Below are 16,594 nucleotides of genomic sequence, written 5' to 3' on the forward strand. Positions count from 1 at the left end.
CCAATCCAGGGGACACGGGTTCAGAGTAACCCTAACCTAACACAAGCCACAACTAGACCTGGTGCAGCCAAAATAAATAAATATTTTAAAATAATAAAAATTTTTTTTTTTTATTTGCAGATCAAATGATATTCTACATAAAAAAACCCTAAAGATTCCACAAAAAACTGTTAGAACTAATCAATGAATTCAGTAAAGGTGCAGGATATAATCACAATACAAATAATACAATAATACAAAAATCTGCTGTGTTTCTATAAACTAATAGCAAAAAATCACAAGGAGAAATCAAGAAAACAATCCCATTTACAACTTCATCAAATAAAATACCTAGGAATAGATTTTTTTTTTACATCTTTATTGGGGTATAATTGCTTTACAATGGTGTGTTAGTTTCTGCTTTATAACAGTGAATCAGTTATACATATACATATGTTCCCATGTCTCTTCCCTCTTGCGTCTCCCTCCCTCCCCCCCTCCCTATCCCACCCCTCCAGGCGGTCACAAAGCACCGAGCTGATCTCCCTGTGCTATGCGGCTGCTTCCCACTAGCTATCTACCTCACGTTTGGTAGTGTATATATATATAAAAAAAATTTTTTTTAATTTTAAAAATGGGTAAGGACCTAAATAGACATTTCTCCAAAGAAGATATACAAATAGCCAATAAGCACTGAAAAGATGCTCAACATCACTAATTATTAGGTAAATGCAAATCAAAAACACGAGATACCACTTCACATTCACTAGAATTGATGGGTCTTTTCTTTTTTAAAATAAATTTATTTATTTATTTATTTTTGGTTGCACTGGGTCTTCGTTGCTCTGTGCGGGCTTTCTCTAGTTGCAGCAAGTGGGGGCTACTCTTTGTTGCAGTGCGTGGGCTTCTCATCGTGGTGGCTTGTTGCAGAGCATGGGCTCTAGGTGCGCGGGCTTCAGTAGTTGTGGCATGCGGGCTCAGTAGTTGTGGCTCGTGGGCTCTAGAGCGCAGGCTCAGTAGTTGTGGCACATGGGCTTAGTTACTCCACAGCATGTGGGATCTTCCCGGACCAGGGCTCAAACCCGTGTGCCCTGCATTGGCAGGCGGATTCTTAACCACTGCACCACCAGGGAAGTCCCAGGATGGGTATTTTCAAAAAACAGGAAATAACAAGTATTGGTGAGGATGTAAAGAAACTGAAATTTTCATGCATAGCTGGTGGGAATGTAAACGATACAGCCACTGTGGATAACAGGACAGTGGCTTCTCAAAAAAATTAAACATAAAATTACCATAAGATCCAGCAATTCCACTCCTAGGTATATACCCAAATTAACTGAAAGCAGGGACTTGAACAGATATTTGTACACCAGTGTTTACAACAGCATTATCCACAATAGCCAAAAGGTAAAAACAACCCAAATGTCCACTGGTGGGTTAATGGATAAGCAAAATGTAGTATATACATACAATGGGATATTAAACCTTAAAGGAGTGAAATTCTGACAGATGCTACAATGTGAATGAATCTTGAAGACATAGTAAGTAAAATAAGCCAGACGCAAAAGGACAAATATGTCCTGATCCCACTAGAGTAGTCAAGTTCATAGAGGCAGAAAGTAAAATAGTGGTTACCAGGGGCTGGGGGGAGAAAAGAACGGGGAGTTAGTGTTTAATGCATAAACAGAGTTTCAGTTTGGGATGATGAAAAAGTTCTGGAGATGGCTGGTGACCACACATTTGTTGCACAAATTATGTTGCACAATTTGTGAGTCTACTTAATGCTTCTGAATTGTACACTTTAAAACAGTTAAAGTGGTAAATTTTATGTATACTTTACACAATAAAAAGTTAGGTAGAAATATATATAAAAAAAGACCTAAATCAAATCGCTAGAGGTGAAAAAGACAATGTCTGAGATGAAAACCACTGGATTAGTGGCAGAGTAGACATGGTACAAGATTAGTGAATTTAAAGGAACAGTAATAGAAACTATCCAAAGTGAAACACAGAAAAAAGAATTAATGAAATGAGCATCAGTGGATGGGACATCAGTGGTGAAACAACTTCAAGTAGTCTAACCTATGGGTAATCAGACTCACAGAGGAAAGGGGGGGGGGAGAAAAAATATTTGAAGAAATAGTGACCTAAAAACTTTCCAATCTTACTGAAAACAATAAATGCACAGTTCTAAGAAGCTCAATGTACCCTAAACATAAGAAATATGAAGAAAACTATACCAAGGCATCCATAATCAAATAGCTCAAAAACCACTGACATAGTAAAAGCAGTCATAGAGAAAAGACTTGTTACATACAGAGGGGACAATGAGAAGGATATCAGCTCTGTTGTTGGAAGCAACGCAAGCAGTAAGACAGTAGACTAACATCTTGAAAGTACTAGGAAACAAAAAAACTTGTCAACCTAGAATTCTATACCCAGCAAAAATATCTTTCAATCACAAAGCTAAAACTGAAATATTTTGGACATACAAAAACTGAAAGGGGATTTCCCTGGTGGTCTAGTGGTTAAGACTCCATGCTTCCACTGCAGGGGGCACAGGCTTGATCCTTGGTTGGGGAACTAAGGTCCTGCATGCCATGTGGTGAAAAAAAAAAAAAAAAAAAAAGCTGAAAGAATTAAATCATCAGCAGATCCTCACTACAAGAAACATTAAAGGATATTAAAGGATGTCTTTTAGGCAGATGCAAAGTCATACCAGATGGAAATTTGGGTCTACACAAAGGAATGAAGACCACTGGAAATAATAACTACCTGGGTACATATGTAAGATTTTTTCTTATTACTTAAGCTCTCAAAAGACAACTGTTAAAAAAAAAAGACAACTGTTTAAATAAAAATAGCAACAGTATATTGTGGGGTTTATAACATATGTAAAAGTAAAAAAGGAGTGACAATCGAAATATAAAGGCTGGTAATGGAGAAATGGAAGTATACTATTGTATGGTTCTTATACTGTATGTGAAGTGGTATAATATCACTTGAAGGTAGACTGTGACAAGTTAAAGATATACACTAGAAACCCTAAAGTAATTACTGAAATGTCAAAAAAAAAGTTACAGTCAAGAAGCCCATGAAGGAAATTAAAATTAAGCAAAGCATACTTAATTTGTCCAAAAGAAGGCAGAAAAAGAGGAAAAAAGGAAACAACAAATGGGGAAAATAGCAAACAAATGGCAAGATGAAGGACTTCAACTTAGCCAAATCAAGAATCGTATTAGGGACTTCCCTGGTGGTGCAGTGGTTAAGAATCCACCTGCCAGTGGAGGGGACACAGGTTCGAGCCCTAGTCTGGGAAGAATCCACATGCTGTGGAGCAATGAAGCCCGTGTGTCACAACCCTGAGCCTGTGCTCTAGAGCCTGCGAGCCACAACTACTGTGCCCATGTGCCACAACTCCTGAAACCCGCACACCTAGAGCCTGTGTTCCACAACAAGTGAAGCCATCGCAATGAGAAGTCCGTGCACCTCAACAAAGAGCAGCCCCTGTTTGCCACAACTAGAGAAAGCCTGTGTGCAGCAACAAAGACCCAACACAGCAAGCAAGCAAGTGAGCAAGAAAGAAAGAATCATATTAAATGTAAATGATTTAAACACTCCAATTAAAAAGCAGAGATTGTAAGACTGGATAAAAAGCAAAACCAAACTATATGCTGCCTATAAGAAACACACTTTATTTTTTTTATTTATTTTTTTTTTAAGAGCAATTTTTTTATTTTTTAATTTAATTTAATTTTAATTTAATTTAATTTAATTTTTTATACAGCAGGTTCTTACTAGTTATCTATTTCATACATATTAGTGTATATGTGTCAATCCCAATCTCCCAATTCATCCCATCCCAAACGGGCAAAGCTTGTGTTTCCTTATTAATTTTCTGTCTGGATGATCTGTCCATTGGTGTTAGTGGAGTGTTGAAGTCCCCCACTATTATTGTGTTACTATCAATTTCCTCTTTTATAGCTGTTAGCATTTGCCTTATGTATTGACATGCTCCTATATTGGGTGCGTATATATTATAATTGTTATATATTCTTCTTGGATTGATCCCTTGATCATTATGTAGTGTCCTTCCTTGTCTCTTATAACATTCTTTATTTTAAAGTCTCTTTTATCTGATATGAGTATTGCTACTCCAGCTTTCTTTTGATTTCCTTTTGCAAGGAATATCTTTTTCCATCCCCTCACTTTCAGTCTGTGTGTGTCCCTAGGTCTGAAGTGGATCTCTTGTAGACAGCATATATAGGGGTCTTGTTTTTGTATCCTTCCAGTGAGCCTGTGTCTTTTGGTTGGAGCACTTAATCCATTCACAATTAAGGTAATTGTCATTATGTATCTTCCTATTACCATTTTCTTAATTGTTTTGGGTTTGTTTTTGTAGGTCCTTTTCTTCTTTTGTGTTCCACACTCAGAGAAGTTCCTTTAGCATTCTTTGTAGAGCTGGTTTGGTGGTGCTGAATTCCCTTAGCTTTTGCTTGTCTGTAAAGCTTTTGATTTCTCTGCCGAATCTGAATGAGATCCTGCTGGGTAGAGTAATCTTCGTTGTAGGTTCTTCCCTTTCATCTCTTTAAATATATCATGCCACTCCCTTCTGGCTTGCAGAGTTTCTGCTGAGAAATCAGCTGTTAACCTTATGGGAGTTCCCTTGTATGTTATTTGTCATTTTTCCCTTTCTGCTTCCAATAGTTTTTCTTTGTCTTTAATTTTTGTCAGTTTTATTACTATGTGTCTTTGTGTATTTCTCCTTGGGTTTATCCTGCCTGGGACTCTCTGTGCTTCCTGGATTTGGGTGGCTATTTCCTTTCCCATGTTAAGGAAGTTTTTGACTATAATCTCTTCAAATATTTTCTTGGGTCCTTTCTCTCTCTCTTCTCCTTTTGGGACCCCTATAATGTGAATGTTGTTTAATGTTGTCCCAGAGGTCTCTAAGGCTGTCTTCATTTCTTTTCATTCTTTTTTCTTTATTCTGTTCCATGGCAGTGAATTCCACCATCCTGTCCTCCAGGTCACTTATCCGTTCTTCTGCCTCAGTTATTCTGCTATTGATTCCTTCTAGTGTATTTTGCATTTCAGTTATTGTATTGTTCATCTCTGTTGTTTGTTCTTTACTTCTTCTAGGTTTTGTTCTTTAATTCTTCTAGGTGTTTGTTAAACATTTCTTGCATCTTCTCGATCTTTGCCTCCATTCTTTTTCCAAGGTCCTGGATCATCATCACTATTATTATTCTGAATTCTTTTTCTGGAAGGTTTCCTTTCTCTACTTTATTTAGTTGTTTTTCTGGGGGCTTTTCTTGTTCCTTCCTCTGGTACATAGTCCTCTGCCTTTTCATTTTGTCTATCTTTCTGTGAATGTGCTTTTTGTTCCACAGGCTGCAGGATTGTAGTTCTTCTTGCTTCTGCTGTCTGCCCTCTGCAAGAAACACACTTTAAATATAAAAATACAAATAGGCTAAAAGTAAAAGAATGGAAAAAGACATACTGTGCTAACATTAGTTAAAAGAAAGTGGGATTGGCTGTATTAATACCAAAGTAGATTTCTGGGGATAAATTCATCCAAAGAACAATATGAACCTAACAGAGTTTCCAAATACATATATAGCAAAAACAGAACTGCAAGGAGAAATACACAAATCTACAATTACAGTTAGAGATTTCAATACTCCTCTCTCAATCACTGGTAAAACAAGCAGGCAGAAAATAAGCAAGCACATCATAGACTTGAAAAGCACTATCAACCAACTTGACCTAATTGACATTTATATAACACTCCACTCAAAAACAGCTGAATACTCATTCTTTTCAAGTGTACATGGAATATTTACCAAGACAGACCATATTTTGGGCCATAAAACAAGTCTCAATAAATTCAAAAGAATTCAAGTCATATAAAGTCTCTGCCCATTATTGTCTCTGTCCACAATAGAATTAAATTAGAAATTAATAACAGAAATATCCTTGAAAAAAATCCCCCAATATTTGGACACTAAATAACATACTTCTAAATAACCATGAATCAAACAAGTGATCAAATGGAAATTAGAAAGTATCTTGGACTGAATGACAATGAACACACAACATATCAGTATTTCTGGGATCTTGCTAAAGCAGTATTTAGGAAGAAATTTATGAACACCTATTTCAGAAAAAAAAAAAGACCTCAAATAAATGACCTCAGCTTCCACCTTAAGAAACCAGAAGAGAGCAAATTAAAGAGAGATGTCCACTCGCACCATTCAGCACTGTATTTGAGGCTGTGGCCAGTGCAAGACAACATGATCATCTATGTAGAATTCTGAAGGAATATACAAAAGACAAAAAAAAACAAAACAAACAACCCCCCCCAAAAAAAACCAGCTACTAGAACTAATACATGAATTTAGCAAGGTTTTAGAATATAAGATCAATATATAAAACTCAATTGTGGGGCTTCCCTGGTGGCATAGTGGTTAAGAATCCGCCTGACAATGCAGGGGACACGGGTTCGAGCCTAGTCCGGGAAGATCCCACATGCTGTGGAGCAACTAAGCCTGTGCGACACAACTGCTGAGCCTGCGCTCTAGAGCCCGTGAGCCACAACTACTGAGCCCGCGCGCCTAGAGCCCGTGCTCCACAAGAGAAGCCACCACAATGAGAAGCCTGCGCACCACAACAAAGAGTAGTCCCTGCTTGCCACAACTAGAGAAACCCGTGCGCAGCAACAAAGACCCAGTGCAGCCAAAAAAAAAAAACAAAAACAAAACAATTATATTTCTATTGCTAGCAATGAAAAACTTAGAAATTAAAAAACACCACTTTTAATGGCATCAAAAGTATGAAGTACTTAGGAATAAATCTGACAAAAAGCTGTGAAAGACCTATACATTGAAGACTGCAAAATATGGTTGAGAGAAATTAAACAGAGAGATATAAGTTGTCCACAGGTCAGAAGACTCAACATTAAGATGTCAATTCTTGGGGCTTCCCTGGTGGCGCAGTGGTTGAGAGTCTGCCTGCCGATGCAGGGGACACGGGTTCGTGCCCTGGTCCGGGAAGATCCCACATGCCGCGGAGCGGCTGGGCCCGTGAGCCATGGCCGCTGAGCCTGCGCGTCCGGAGCCTGTGCTCCGCAACGGGAGAGGCCACAGCAGTGAGAGGCCCGCGTACCGCAAAAAAAAAAAAAAATAAAATAAAATAAAATAAAAATAAAAATAAGATGTCAATTCTTCCCAAATTGGTCTATAGATTTAACAGAATCTCAATTGAAATTACAGCAAGTGTGGACTTCCCTGGTGGTCCAGTGGGTAAGACTCCGAGCTCCCAATACAGGGGGCCCGGGTTCGATCCCTGGTCAGGGAACTAGATCCTGCATGCATGCTGCAGCTAAGAGTCCACATGCCGCAACTAAACAAAGATCCTGTGAGCTGCAGCTAAGACCCAGTGCAGTCTAAATAAATAAATAATTTTTTAAAAAAAGAAATTACAGCAGGTGTTTTTGTGGAAATTGACAAGATGATTTAAAAATTCATATGGAAATCAAAGGGCCTCGAAATGCTGAAAAAGAACAAAATTGGAGGGCTAACAACACCTGATTCTAAGAATTATTATAAAGCTACAGTAATAAAAAGTGTGGCATTGGCATAAAAATGCACAGAACAATAGAACAGAATGGAAAATCCAGAAGTAAATCCACACACAGGTGGGCAACTGATTTTTGTCAAAGACACAAAGAGAAAAGATAAGCTTTTCAAGAAATGGTTAGAAAAAAAAAAAAAAAGAACTTAGATCCATATGTTGCACCTATACTAAAAGGTGGAACACAGGCTTCAAAAAGGATCATAGATCTAAACACAAAACCTAAAACTATGAAACTTCTTAAAGAAAACATAGGAGAAAAATCACTGTAACCTTGAGTTAGGCAAAGATGTCTTAGATATGACACCCTAACCCCAATCCATGAAAGAACGAATTGATAACTGGACTCTTTCAAAATTAAAAATTTCTGCTCTTTAAAAGACGCTATTAAGAGAAGGAAAACACAAGCCACAAACTGGGAGAAAATCTTTGCAAAGCATATATCTGATAAAGGACTTGTATGCAGAATCCATAAAGAACTCTCAAAACTTAATTTCAAAAAACAAGCAACTCATTAAAAAATGGGCAAAGGATTTGAACAGACACTTCATCAAAGAAGATATATGGATGACAGATAAGCACATGAAAAGATGCTCAATAAAAGTTGTCACTAGGGATATGTAAACTGAAATCACAGTGAGACATTATTTTGCACCTGTTAGAATGGCTGAAATTAAAAAGATTAACCACAGGAAGTGTCAGAATGTGGAGCAACTGGAACTCTTATATACTGCTGATGGGAATGTGAAATTATAGATACAACCACCTTGGAAAACAGCTTGGCAGTTTAGCTTAAACATTACCACTATCTCATGATCCAGCCATTTCACTGCTTCACTTATTCACAGCAATTTTTTTTTTTTTTTTGCGGTACGCGGGCCTCTCACTGTAGTGGCCTCTCCCGTTGCGGAGCACAGGCTCCGGACGCGCAGGCTCAGCGGCCATGGCTCACGGGCCCAGCCGCTCCGCGGCATGTGGGATCTTCCCAGATCGGGGCACGAACCCACGTCCCCTGCATCGGCAGGCGGACTCTCAACCACTGCGCCACCAGAGAAGCCCACAGCAATTTTATCTGTAATAGCCAGAAACTTGAGACACAAATGTCTGTCAATAGATAAGTAGATAAACAAATTATGGTATAGCCATACAATGGGATTTCATATACTCTGAAATATAGAGGAATGAACTACTGATATACATAACAATGTGGATTAATCTCAAAATAGTTACGCTGAATGAAAAAAGACCAAAAAAGCATACATATGATTTCATTTATATAAAGCCCTAGTAAAGGTAAACTAATCTATAGGACAGAAAACAGGAATGGTGAGAGGCTAGAGGCCAGGATTACAAAGGACATGAAGAAACTTGGGTCGATGAATATGTTCACTATCTTGATTGTGGTGATGGTTTCATGATATACATATATGTCAAAACATGGGACTTCCCTGGTGGTCCAGTGGTTAAGACTCCACGCTTCCACTGCAGGGGTTGCGGGTTTGACCTCTGGTTGGGGAACTAAGATCCCACATGCTGCACGGCACAGCCAAAAAATAAATAAATTGTACACACACACACACACACACACACACACATCAGAACATATCAAATGGTGTAGTTTCTATCAATTATAATTTATATTAAAAATATAAACATAAATACACTTTTTTTTTTAAATACACATTCTTTTACAAAAGCAGCTATAGTAGTGGTTGGAAGAACAGGCCTTGGAGTCTGGCTGCTTCAGTTGAGTACTACTCCAGCACTCACTTGCCATGGGACGCCCCCCCCCCAGCAGGCTACCTGAACTACTGGTGCCTGTTACCTCCTCTGTAAAAGGGGGCTAATAACGGAACACGCTTCAGAGGATCCTATTCAAGATTAAATGGCCTAACACATGGCAAGTGTTTGTAACAGTGTCTGGAACACAGGAAGCATCCCATGAATGGCAATCGGCACCTTTCTCACTGAGGTTTGGCATTGGAGTGGGTGGGTCTAACAGGCAAATGTTGTTTTTGTTTGCTGTGCATACCCTACTGTGGTTAACTGTTCTTTCCTCATCACCCATTCCATGTGACTCTGGTGGGCTGAAATTCACAGTATCCAGTACACTTGGGGTACGCAGCCTGTAATAGGACTCTTATCACCCAGGATGTAGTGATTGGTCCAAGATGTATGAACAGTAACCCAAGCCGGGCCCATCAGAGACCTTTCCTAGGATTTATCTATATTGACTATACTGACATAAGGAGATGTCTTTTTCTTCTGGGCTTTCTAAACTGGCTAATGTAAGCCTAGAGTGATCTGTGCCATGCTCTCCCTGCTTCCCCCACAGGAAAGAAGACTGTCGACAATGGGACAAATGGTACAGAGAAAAGCACAGTGGAGACAGGGAGAATCTTAAGGCTATCCTTTGTGCCCCTGGATCTATCCAGACCTGAAGCCAAACCACTCCTTTCCTTGCTGACTTATGAGCTAGTCAATCCTCCTTGGGGCTTTAGGCTGTGTGACCCATTTCCACTGCCTGCAACCGAAGGTGTCTTACATGACAGAGAGGTGAAGTGAGTGAGCAGCAAAATACTGGAACTGGGAATCATTTAAAAACCAGGTCTCACTGCTACCAAAGCTCACACATGATTACCATCTCCTACTTGTGGGACCAGAGGGGCATGCTTAGTGATTCGGTATCGAGGGGCTAAGCAGATGGCGGAGGCTATGAACAAGCACCAGGCAGGGGAAGAGCAGTGGCCTGGGCCCTAGAAAGCCTGACATGAGACTGAGCTTTGAGGGAAACCACTCAGCTCAACACATTTGGGGAATTTGTCTCACCTCAGACCCTTGAAGAGATTCAAGAGACATGACAACAGGACAATGACATATTTATTTACAATTGGACCAAAAAAAGGCATACAGGCATCTTTTAATTAAAAATAATGATGATGATGATTTAAAAAGTCAGAAAAATCGATGCTGTTTGAACCCTTTATGAGGAGTCCGTTTCCCCACTCCCCCCCAAAAGAGAATCTCTTAGGGAAAAAAATCCAAGATCCGAATGAACAGGACTCCATTATCATACTCTACTGCTTGGGTTCCCTTTCCTCCAACCTGATTCTTGGTGGACGCCGCTTGGCACTGCGGAGTCGCTGTGAGGCAAGGTTGAGAAGATCACCGGTTTGACTGGTGGAGCTGGTGAGGGCTGCTGGGAGAGTGCGGGGGGAGGGCGGCGGGGAGGGTGGTGTGTTCCTAGCTCAGCCAGCATCCTGAGCTTTGTCTTGTGTTGGGCTTCCTCAAGGGGCTGCAGCCAGGGTGAGTGGCTGCTACTCGAACCCTGACCCCAGGGTGGGTTTGGTCTCTTGCAGCTTAGGAGCAGACGTCTTGTGACACGCACGGGGGCGGGGGGTGGGTTAGGAGGAGTGGGCGCTGACAGGGGAGCCAGGCCTGCACGTCAGCTCCTCTTCCTAAGTTGGGCTCCTTGCCTATTCCTGGGACTCGGGGAAGGAATGACAGAACTTACTTTCCATCTTCCTTCTCGCAACCAGTGTTCTGGGTGTTCCTCAAAGGAGACAAGAACTCAGACAGGAGGTGGAGGGGAGGGGTCTGGCTAAAAGAGCTGTGCATGGGCACTAAGGCTGGGGGCTGTCAGGGAGAGTGCCTCTTCCCAGCCACCTAAAGGAGGGGGTCTGCGGTCGCCAGGCCTTGTCCTGCCCTGGAAATGGAGGAAAGGGCCCACCCTAGCACACTCTGCAAAGAGCAGCAACCCCCCCAAGGAAGCGGCTGAGGAGCCTCCTGCGGGGTGAGGACCCTCAGCCCACGCACACACATGGATGCTTGGTTTGGCTCTGGAAACACTTGGCCCTGGATCCAGGGTTCCTTGGCACGAAGACGGTTCATTGCAAGTCTCTCCTCCGGTCGAGAAAACTCTCACTGCTCTGAGCAGGGGCAACTCCGGCTGTCCTGGGGCATTTGGTGCCCAGTACTTCCAGGGGATTTCCTTGTAGCAACCAAGACCTGGGCTTGCTCCCAGTGACAAGATGACCGGAGGCCTGGAGGGAAGCCCCGCCTCGAGCAGCCCTGGGAGGAGGCTGGGGAGGAGAGAAGAGGGAGGAAAAGGGGCTGGAAGAGGCTGGTTGGCACTGAGGATGCGTGTCCAGGCTGAGCTGTGCTTTGTCGCGGCATCAATGGCGAGAACGGGCAGCAAGAGGCTCAGAAATCTCACTGGAGCCTGGAAGGCCCGGCGTTTCCTCTTCCAGTTAGTCGTGGGGTGGCCAACAGCCCTGAGGAACTGAGGTGGAGACAGTGACCAGAACCCAGTGTCTTGATGGGTTTATCCATCCTGGATCCATTTGTTAAAAAAACTAAGGAAAAAACTCCAAACCAAAAAGAAACCTGAATAAACAGGTCTGAGAGTTCCTGCTGGAGGGATCTTTCTTAGCACTGAAGAAAAACAACCCACAAAAAACTCATCCCCCACAGAACTGGAATAAGATGATGAAGAAAAATGCAAGATTTACCTATAGGCCCTCCGCCCCCTATGCAGCCCCAGGATCCAGGAACACTCTGCCAGGAGTTACATTCCAAATGAGCAGGAGTTATTTTATTTTACGTGCCTGCAGTTCCCCACACGGGGTGGCTTCCTGTCCGTGGATGGAGTGGGCCAGGCCACGGTCCACCCCCATCAGTCTATCTTCACAGCAGCGTAGATCTTGCGGACAAACATGTAGGCTGCATAGAAGCCGATGGTGCCCGTGAGAAGCCAGAAGGACAGGACCATGAGGGCCGTGTAGCCAAAGTAGAGGAGAGAGGGAATGAACTCGACGATGTCCAGCTGGCGCACGAGCAGGGGAGAGAAGAGAGGGGACACGCTTAGTGCCAGCCTGCCGTGGCCAACTGGGTGTCCCCCTACCTTCTCACTGATCTCGTGGTGAAGCTGAAGACTGGCAAGGGGAAGGGGCCTGCCCCAGGTGGGCAGCGAGGGGCAGGTGGGTCTCACAGTCATGGTGGACCTTCATCAGTACCAGGGCCCATGCACCGCCTTAGATGCTCACAACCACTATGGTAGGTTATTAACCCACTTTACAGATGGGGCACAGTTACACAGCCGGGAAACAGAAGGAGCTGGGATTTGAACCTGGGGCTAGAGGGCTAAGAGCCCAAGGCCATTTCCTCTGGGGGTAGGAGGGAGTGGGAGTCTTCCTGGGGAGGGGCCTGGGAGCTCGCTGGGAGACGGGGCTGACCTCAGGGGCCAGTGCCAGAATGACAAAGGCAGCAGTGGCCATAGCTGTCACTTCTTCACTCTCCACAGTCCCCAGAACAGTACAGTGAGACTCCTGGATGCTGGAGCACAGGAAGTGGGGGCAGGAGAGAGGCGTCCAGGGCTCCTGGCTTTAGGAACAGAGAGCCACCGTGAGCCTGTCTCAGCCTACAGTCCTCTCCACCTGAGTGCACTCTGTCACTTTCGTTACCCTCTCATGGGGATTTTTATCTTGCAGCATTTGAACTCCTTTGCGGAGTTCTGAGGCCTGGGCAGGGATGCTAGGGAATCTGGGGTGTGGTGGGGTTTGCTGGGCCAAGTGGAACTAATCTAGGACCTTGGTATCAAGACCTGCCCAGCCCACCAGGGCCTGAGTGGGGCCTGTTCTAGGGCTCATGGGAAGACAAATGGTCACAAAATGCCAGGAGCCCAGAAGAAAACAATAAGGGTCACTGTTTGAGACCGTCTCCCTGAAGTCAAATGTCCTCAAACTAGGGGTGAAGGCCATGTTTTCCAGCTCAACTGCCTATGTCTCCTTTTATGAGCTTTCTTACGGCTGAAGATGGGGTGAAGGTGAGGGGGGAAACAGGTCAGTGGTAAATCCAGTGGTAAAACCAGGAGAGGGATGAGGCAAAAAGGCAGTGCTGAAAAGTTCCTTAGAGTTCAGACAGGCCAAGGCCACCATTTTACAGACAGGGCTCTGGGGCTGGAGGAGGTTTTTAGAGCAGAGAAGAAAGCCTGGGCCAGAGGCAGGAAGGGCAGGAGGCTGAGACGTGACCCTTGTGTAGGCGGCTATGGTAGCAGGTTTTGCTTGCCCAACACTGGCTCCTGTCTTCCTTCTTCCTGGTGTCTCGGGTACCCACTCCCTACTTTGTGGTCCTATTGGGGCTGTCGGTCCTAATACAAAACCTAAGCTAGTCAATCAGAGTATGCCATCCTACTGGACATGAGGAACAGTGAGGGATGGCATGTAGCCTGGGCCAATGAGTGTCTTCCCTGGGATTTATAACATAATGATAGAGGAAAGATGTTGTTTTAGTTCTAGAGCTGCAAAGCTGAGAAGAGGAGACTCTAGGGCTGCTACTGGCCATCCTTCTATTTGTGGAAAGATCCTGCCTGCAGATTGAAGCCAAGAAAACACACACAGAGCTGAGGAATAAACACAGAGCCCTGAGACCATTTGAGCTGCTGGATCTAACCAAGCCTGAAGCTAGAACTCCAACTTCGTATTAAACTTACATCAGCCAAAACATTCTCTTTTTTGCTTAAGCCAGTTGGGACTGGTTTTGGTCACTTTCCATTCAAAATAGTTCTGATTAATATGGGCTGTAGAGAAGCGAAATTAGATTTGTTCTGCAGGATTCCAGGAACAAGACTGTGGTCTGAAGATGGAATTTCCAGGGAGGCAGATTTCAGTGTGACTTAAGGAAGGCCTTGATAATGACAGGAGCTATCCAAAGAGAATGGGAGCATCAGGAGGGAGTGTCTTCTGTTGCTGGATGTGCCAGAGCAGGGGTCAGCAAGCTTTTTCTTAAAGGACCAGATTATAAATAGTTTAGGCCACATGGCCTCTGTCAAAACTACTCCACTCTGCCATTGTAGTGTAAAAACAGCCTTGACAATATGTAAATGAACAAGCATGGCTCTGTGCCTATAAAACTTTGTTTACAGAAGCAGGCCTGCTGGCCCATGGGCTACAGTTGGCTGACCCCTGAGCTAGATGATCACTTGTTGGGATCGCTGGAGAAGAGGGCAGTCAGCAAACTGGAAGCAGGGGTGCAGCACCGCACTCAAATATCTGGACAGTCCTTTCCAACCTGACACTGCTGGGAAAGGGAATTCCAAGCTTCAACCAAACTATGTCTCTAGTTTGGGAATACACCCTGGTTATAAGCAGAGGACTTCTCGGTTTGGGGTTCTGGATACCCAAAGTACAGCGGGTAAAACTGTCTTCAGTGTAAGCTCCAGAGGTAACATGGGGTCCACCAGAGTGACCCCAGACTCCTCTCTATGGCCCATCTGGTTTATGTGTTACACACAAATCTAATGAACCTGCTGTGGGGATCTGTTTGTATTCTTACTCTCATGCCACTCTTTGGGGACAGTGAGCTCTGTGAGTATAGCCGAGTTCCTAAATCTGAGTGCTAAAGGCTATTTCAGCAGTTTCTGCTTTTACCTTTATTAACTCTTCTCATTTACTTTCATTCTTTCAAGTTACTGTTCTTTTTTTTTTTTTTTCTCCTGTCTTCTTGAGGTGAACACTGTATTAGTCTCTCTTACTTCCTCTTAAAAGCACTGTAAGGTGATATACTCCCTTTAAGTTCTACTTTGGTTGTATCTCACAGGTTTTGCATACAACATTCTCATTGCCATTTATCCTGAAGGCTTTTGTCACCCAAACATACTCTCTTTCCTAAAAAGATTATGTTCTAAGAGCAGGAACAGTTCTAGGATGACTTTGGTCCTCCTCATTCTTGGCAGAAAAGTAAGACTTAGACACTTGGGGTTTTTCCCCAGCACCCTCCCCACCACAATCCTGCCCTGAAAGGGCTAGGGGGCTCCCTCATGCAGGGTGGTACCTTATTAACAAAATAAAAGATGGCATAGACCAGGACATAGAATGCAGATCCCCCGGAGACTAGGAAATTCCTCCACCACCAGCGGTAATCCTGAGGAGGAAACAGAGAAGGGTCATCGCTGTCTCCAGGCAGAACCTCTTCCCCAGGTTTCAGAGCTGCCTGAGGAACTGAAGACCCTGGGTAAGAACTGTAATATTTGGGGTGATGCGAAGCTTTTTATACCTTGACTGTGATGGTGGTTACACAACTGTATGCATTTCTAAAAACTTACAGAACTGTAGATTAAAAAGGGTGAACTTCACTGTTTATAAATTATATCTCAATTTTTAAAAATCAGCAACAACAAAGAACATTATTAACAACATTAGCATTTCTTGAGCAAACGCTCACCATGTGCCACATATTGTTCTAAGTGCTCTATGTGAATCAGCTCACTGAGTCTTTGCAGCAGCCCTGTGAGTCAGGCCCGGAAGGCACACGGAGGTTAAACAACTGCCCAAGATCCAGAGCTACTAACAGAGGAGCCAGGGTTTCAGCTCAGGCTGTCTGTCCCAGAGCCCTTGTTTTGGCCGTCAAGAGCTAGTCCCCAGATGGAGGGCAGGTCACCCAAACTGCATCACCTGCTGAAGAAACCACTACTGGAGTGGACTCAGCACTGACGAGTCTACTGTCAGCAGGCCGTGGACTCCCCGCAAGGCTATGCAGTGAGCTAGGGATCATGAACTCTAGTCTACAGCTGAACAAATGGAGGCTCGGCAAGGGGAAGTGATGTACTTGCCCAAGACCTCATGGCCAGAAGAGGTAGGACCACATGAGAAACCCAGACAGCCTCACTGACCCAATTCAATACTGGACCCAGCTGCACCCCCCAAACTGCTGGCCCCATTCCCCTCACCTCTGCACACAGCTGGAAGTATACCATGACGATGCTGATTTGCGAACAGGACACCACCAGGATGATGAAGACGAGGAACAGGAAGCCGAAAAGGTAATAGAACTGATTCTCCCAGATTGCCTGTGGATATACCACAGCTGGCCTTCAGCTGGCCTGCCCCCGCTCCCCTGGCGCTCCCCGCTTGTGCTCGGGAACTCCATCCCTTAGTCAGGACTGGCAGGAATGGAGACACCATCATGACACCACTGGGGCCTGTGG

At 43.7% G+C, this 16,594-nt stretch overlaps 1 protein-coding gene across 2 annotated transcripts in view; it reads right to left on the reverse strand.

The window, feature by feature from the left end:
* Positions 1–10,469: 10,469 nt before the first annotated feature.
* TM9SF4 (transmembrane 9 superfamily member 4) overlaps positions 10,470–16,594 on the reverse strand; it is a 57,343-nt gene continuing 51,218 nt past the window's right edge. Inside the window, exons 16-18 of one of the 2 annotated variants that reach the window (XM_007446858.1) lie at positions 16,337–16,456; positions 15,442–15,531; positions 10,470–12,436 (exon numbers count right to left, since the gene is read on the reverse strand). In XM_007446858.1, the coding sequence (XP_007446920.1) occupies positions 12,287–12,436; positions 15,442–15,531; positions 16,337–16,456 (360 nt within the window). In that variant the 3' untranslated portion in view covers positions 10,470–12,286. The remainder of the gene's footprint in view (positions 12,437–15,441; positions 15,532–16,336; positions 16,457–16,594) is intronic. The other variant, XM_007446859.1, reaches the window with a different exon arrangement.

The sequence above is a fragment of the Lipotes vexillifer genome, unplaced genomic scaffold (assembly GCF_000442215.2).
Source record: "Lipotes vexillifer unplaced genomic scaffold, Lipotes_vexillifer_v1.1 scaffold75, whole genome shotgun sequence".
Taxonomy (NCBI): Eukaryota; Metazoa; Chordata; class Mammalia; order Artiodactyla; family Lipotidae; genus Lipotes; species Lipotes vexillifer.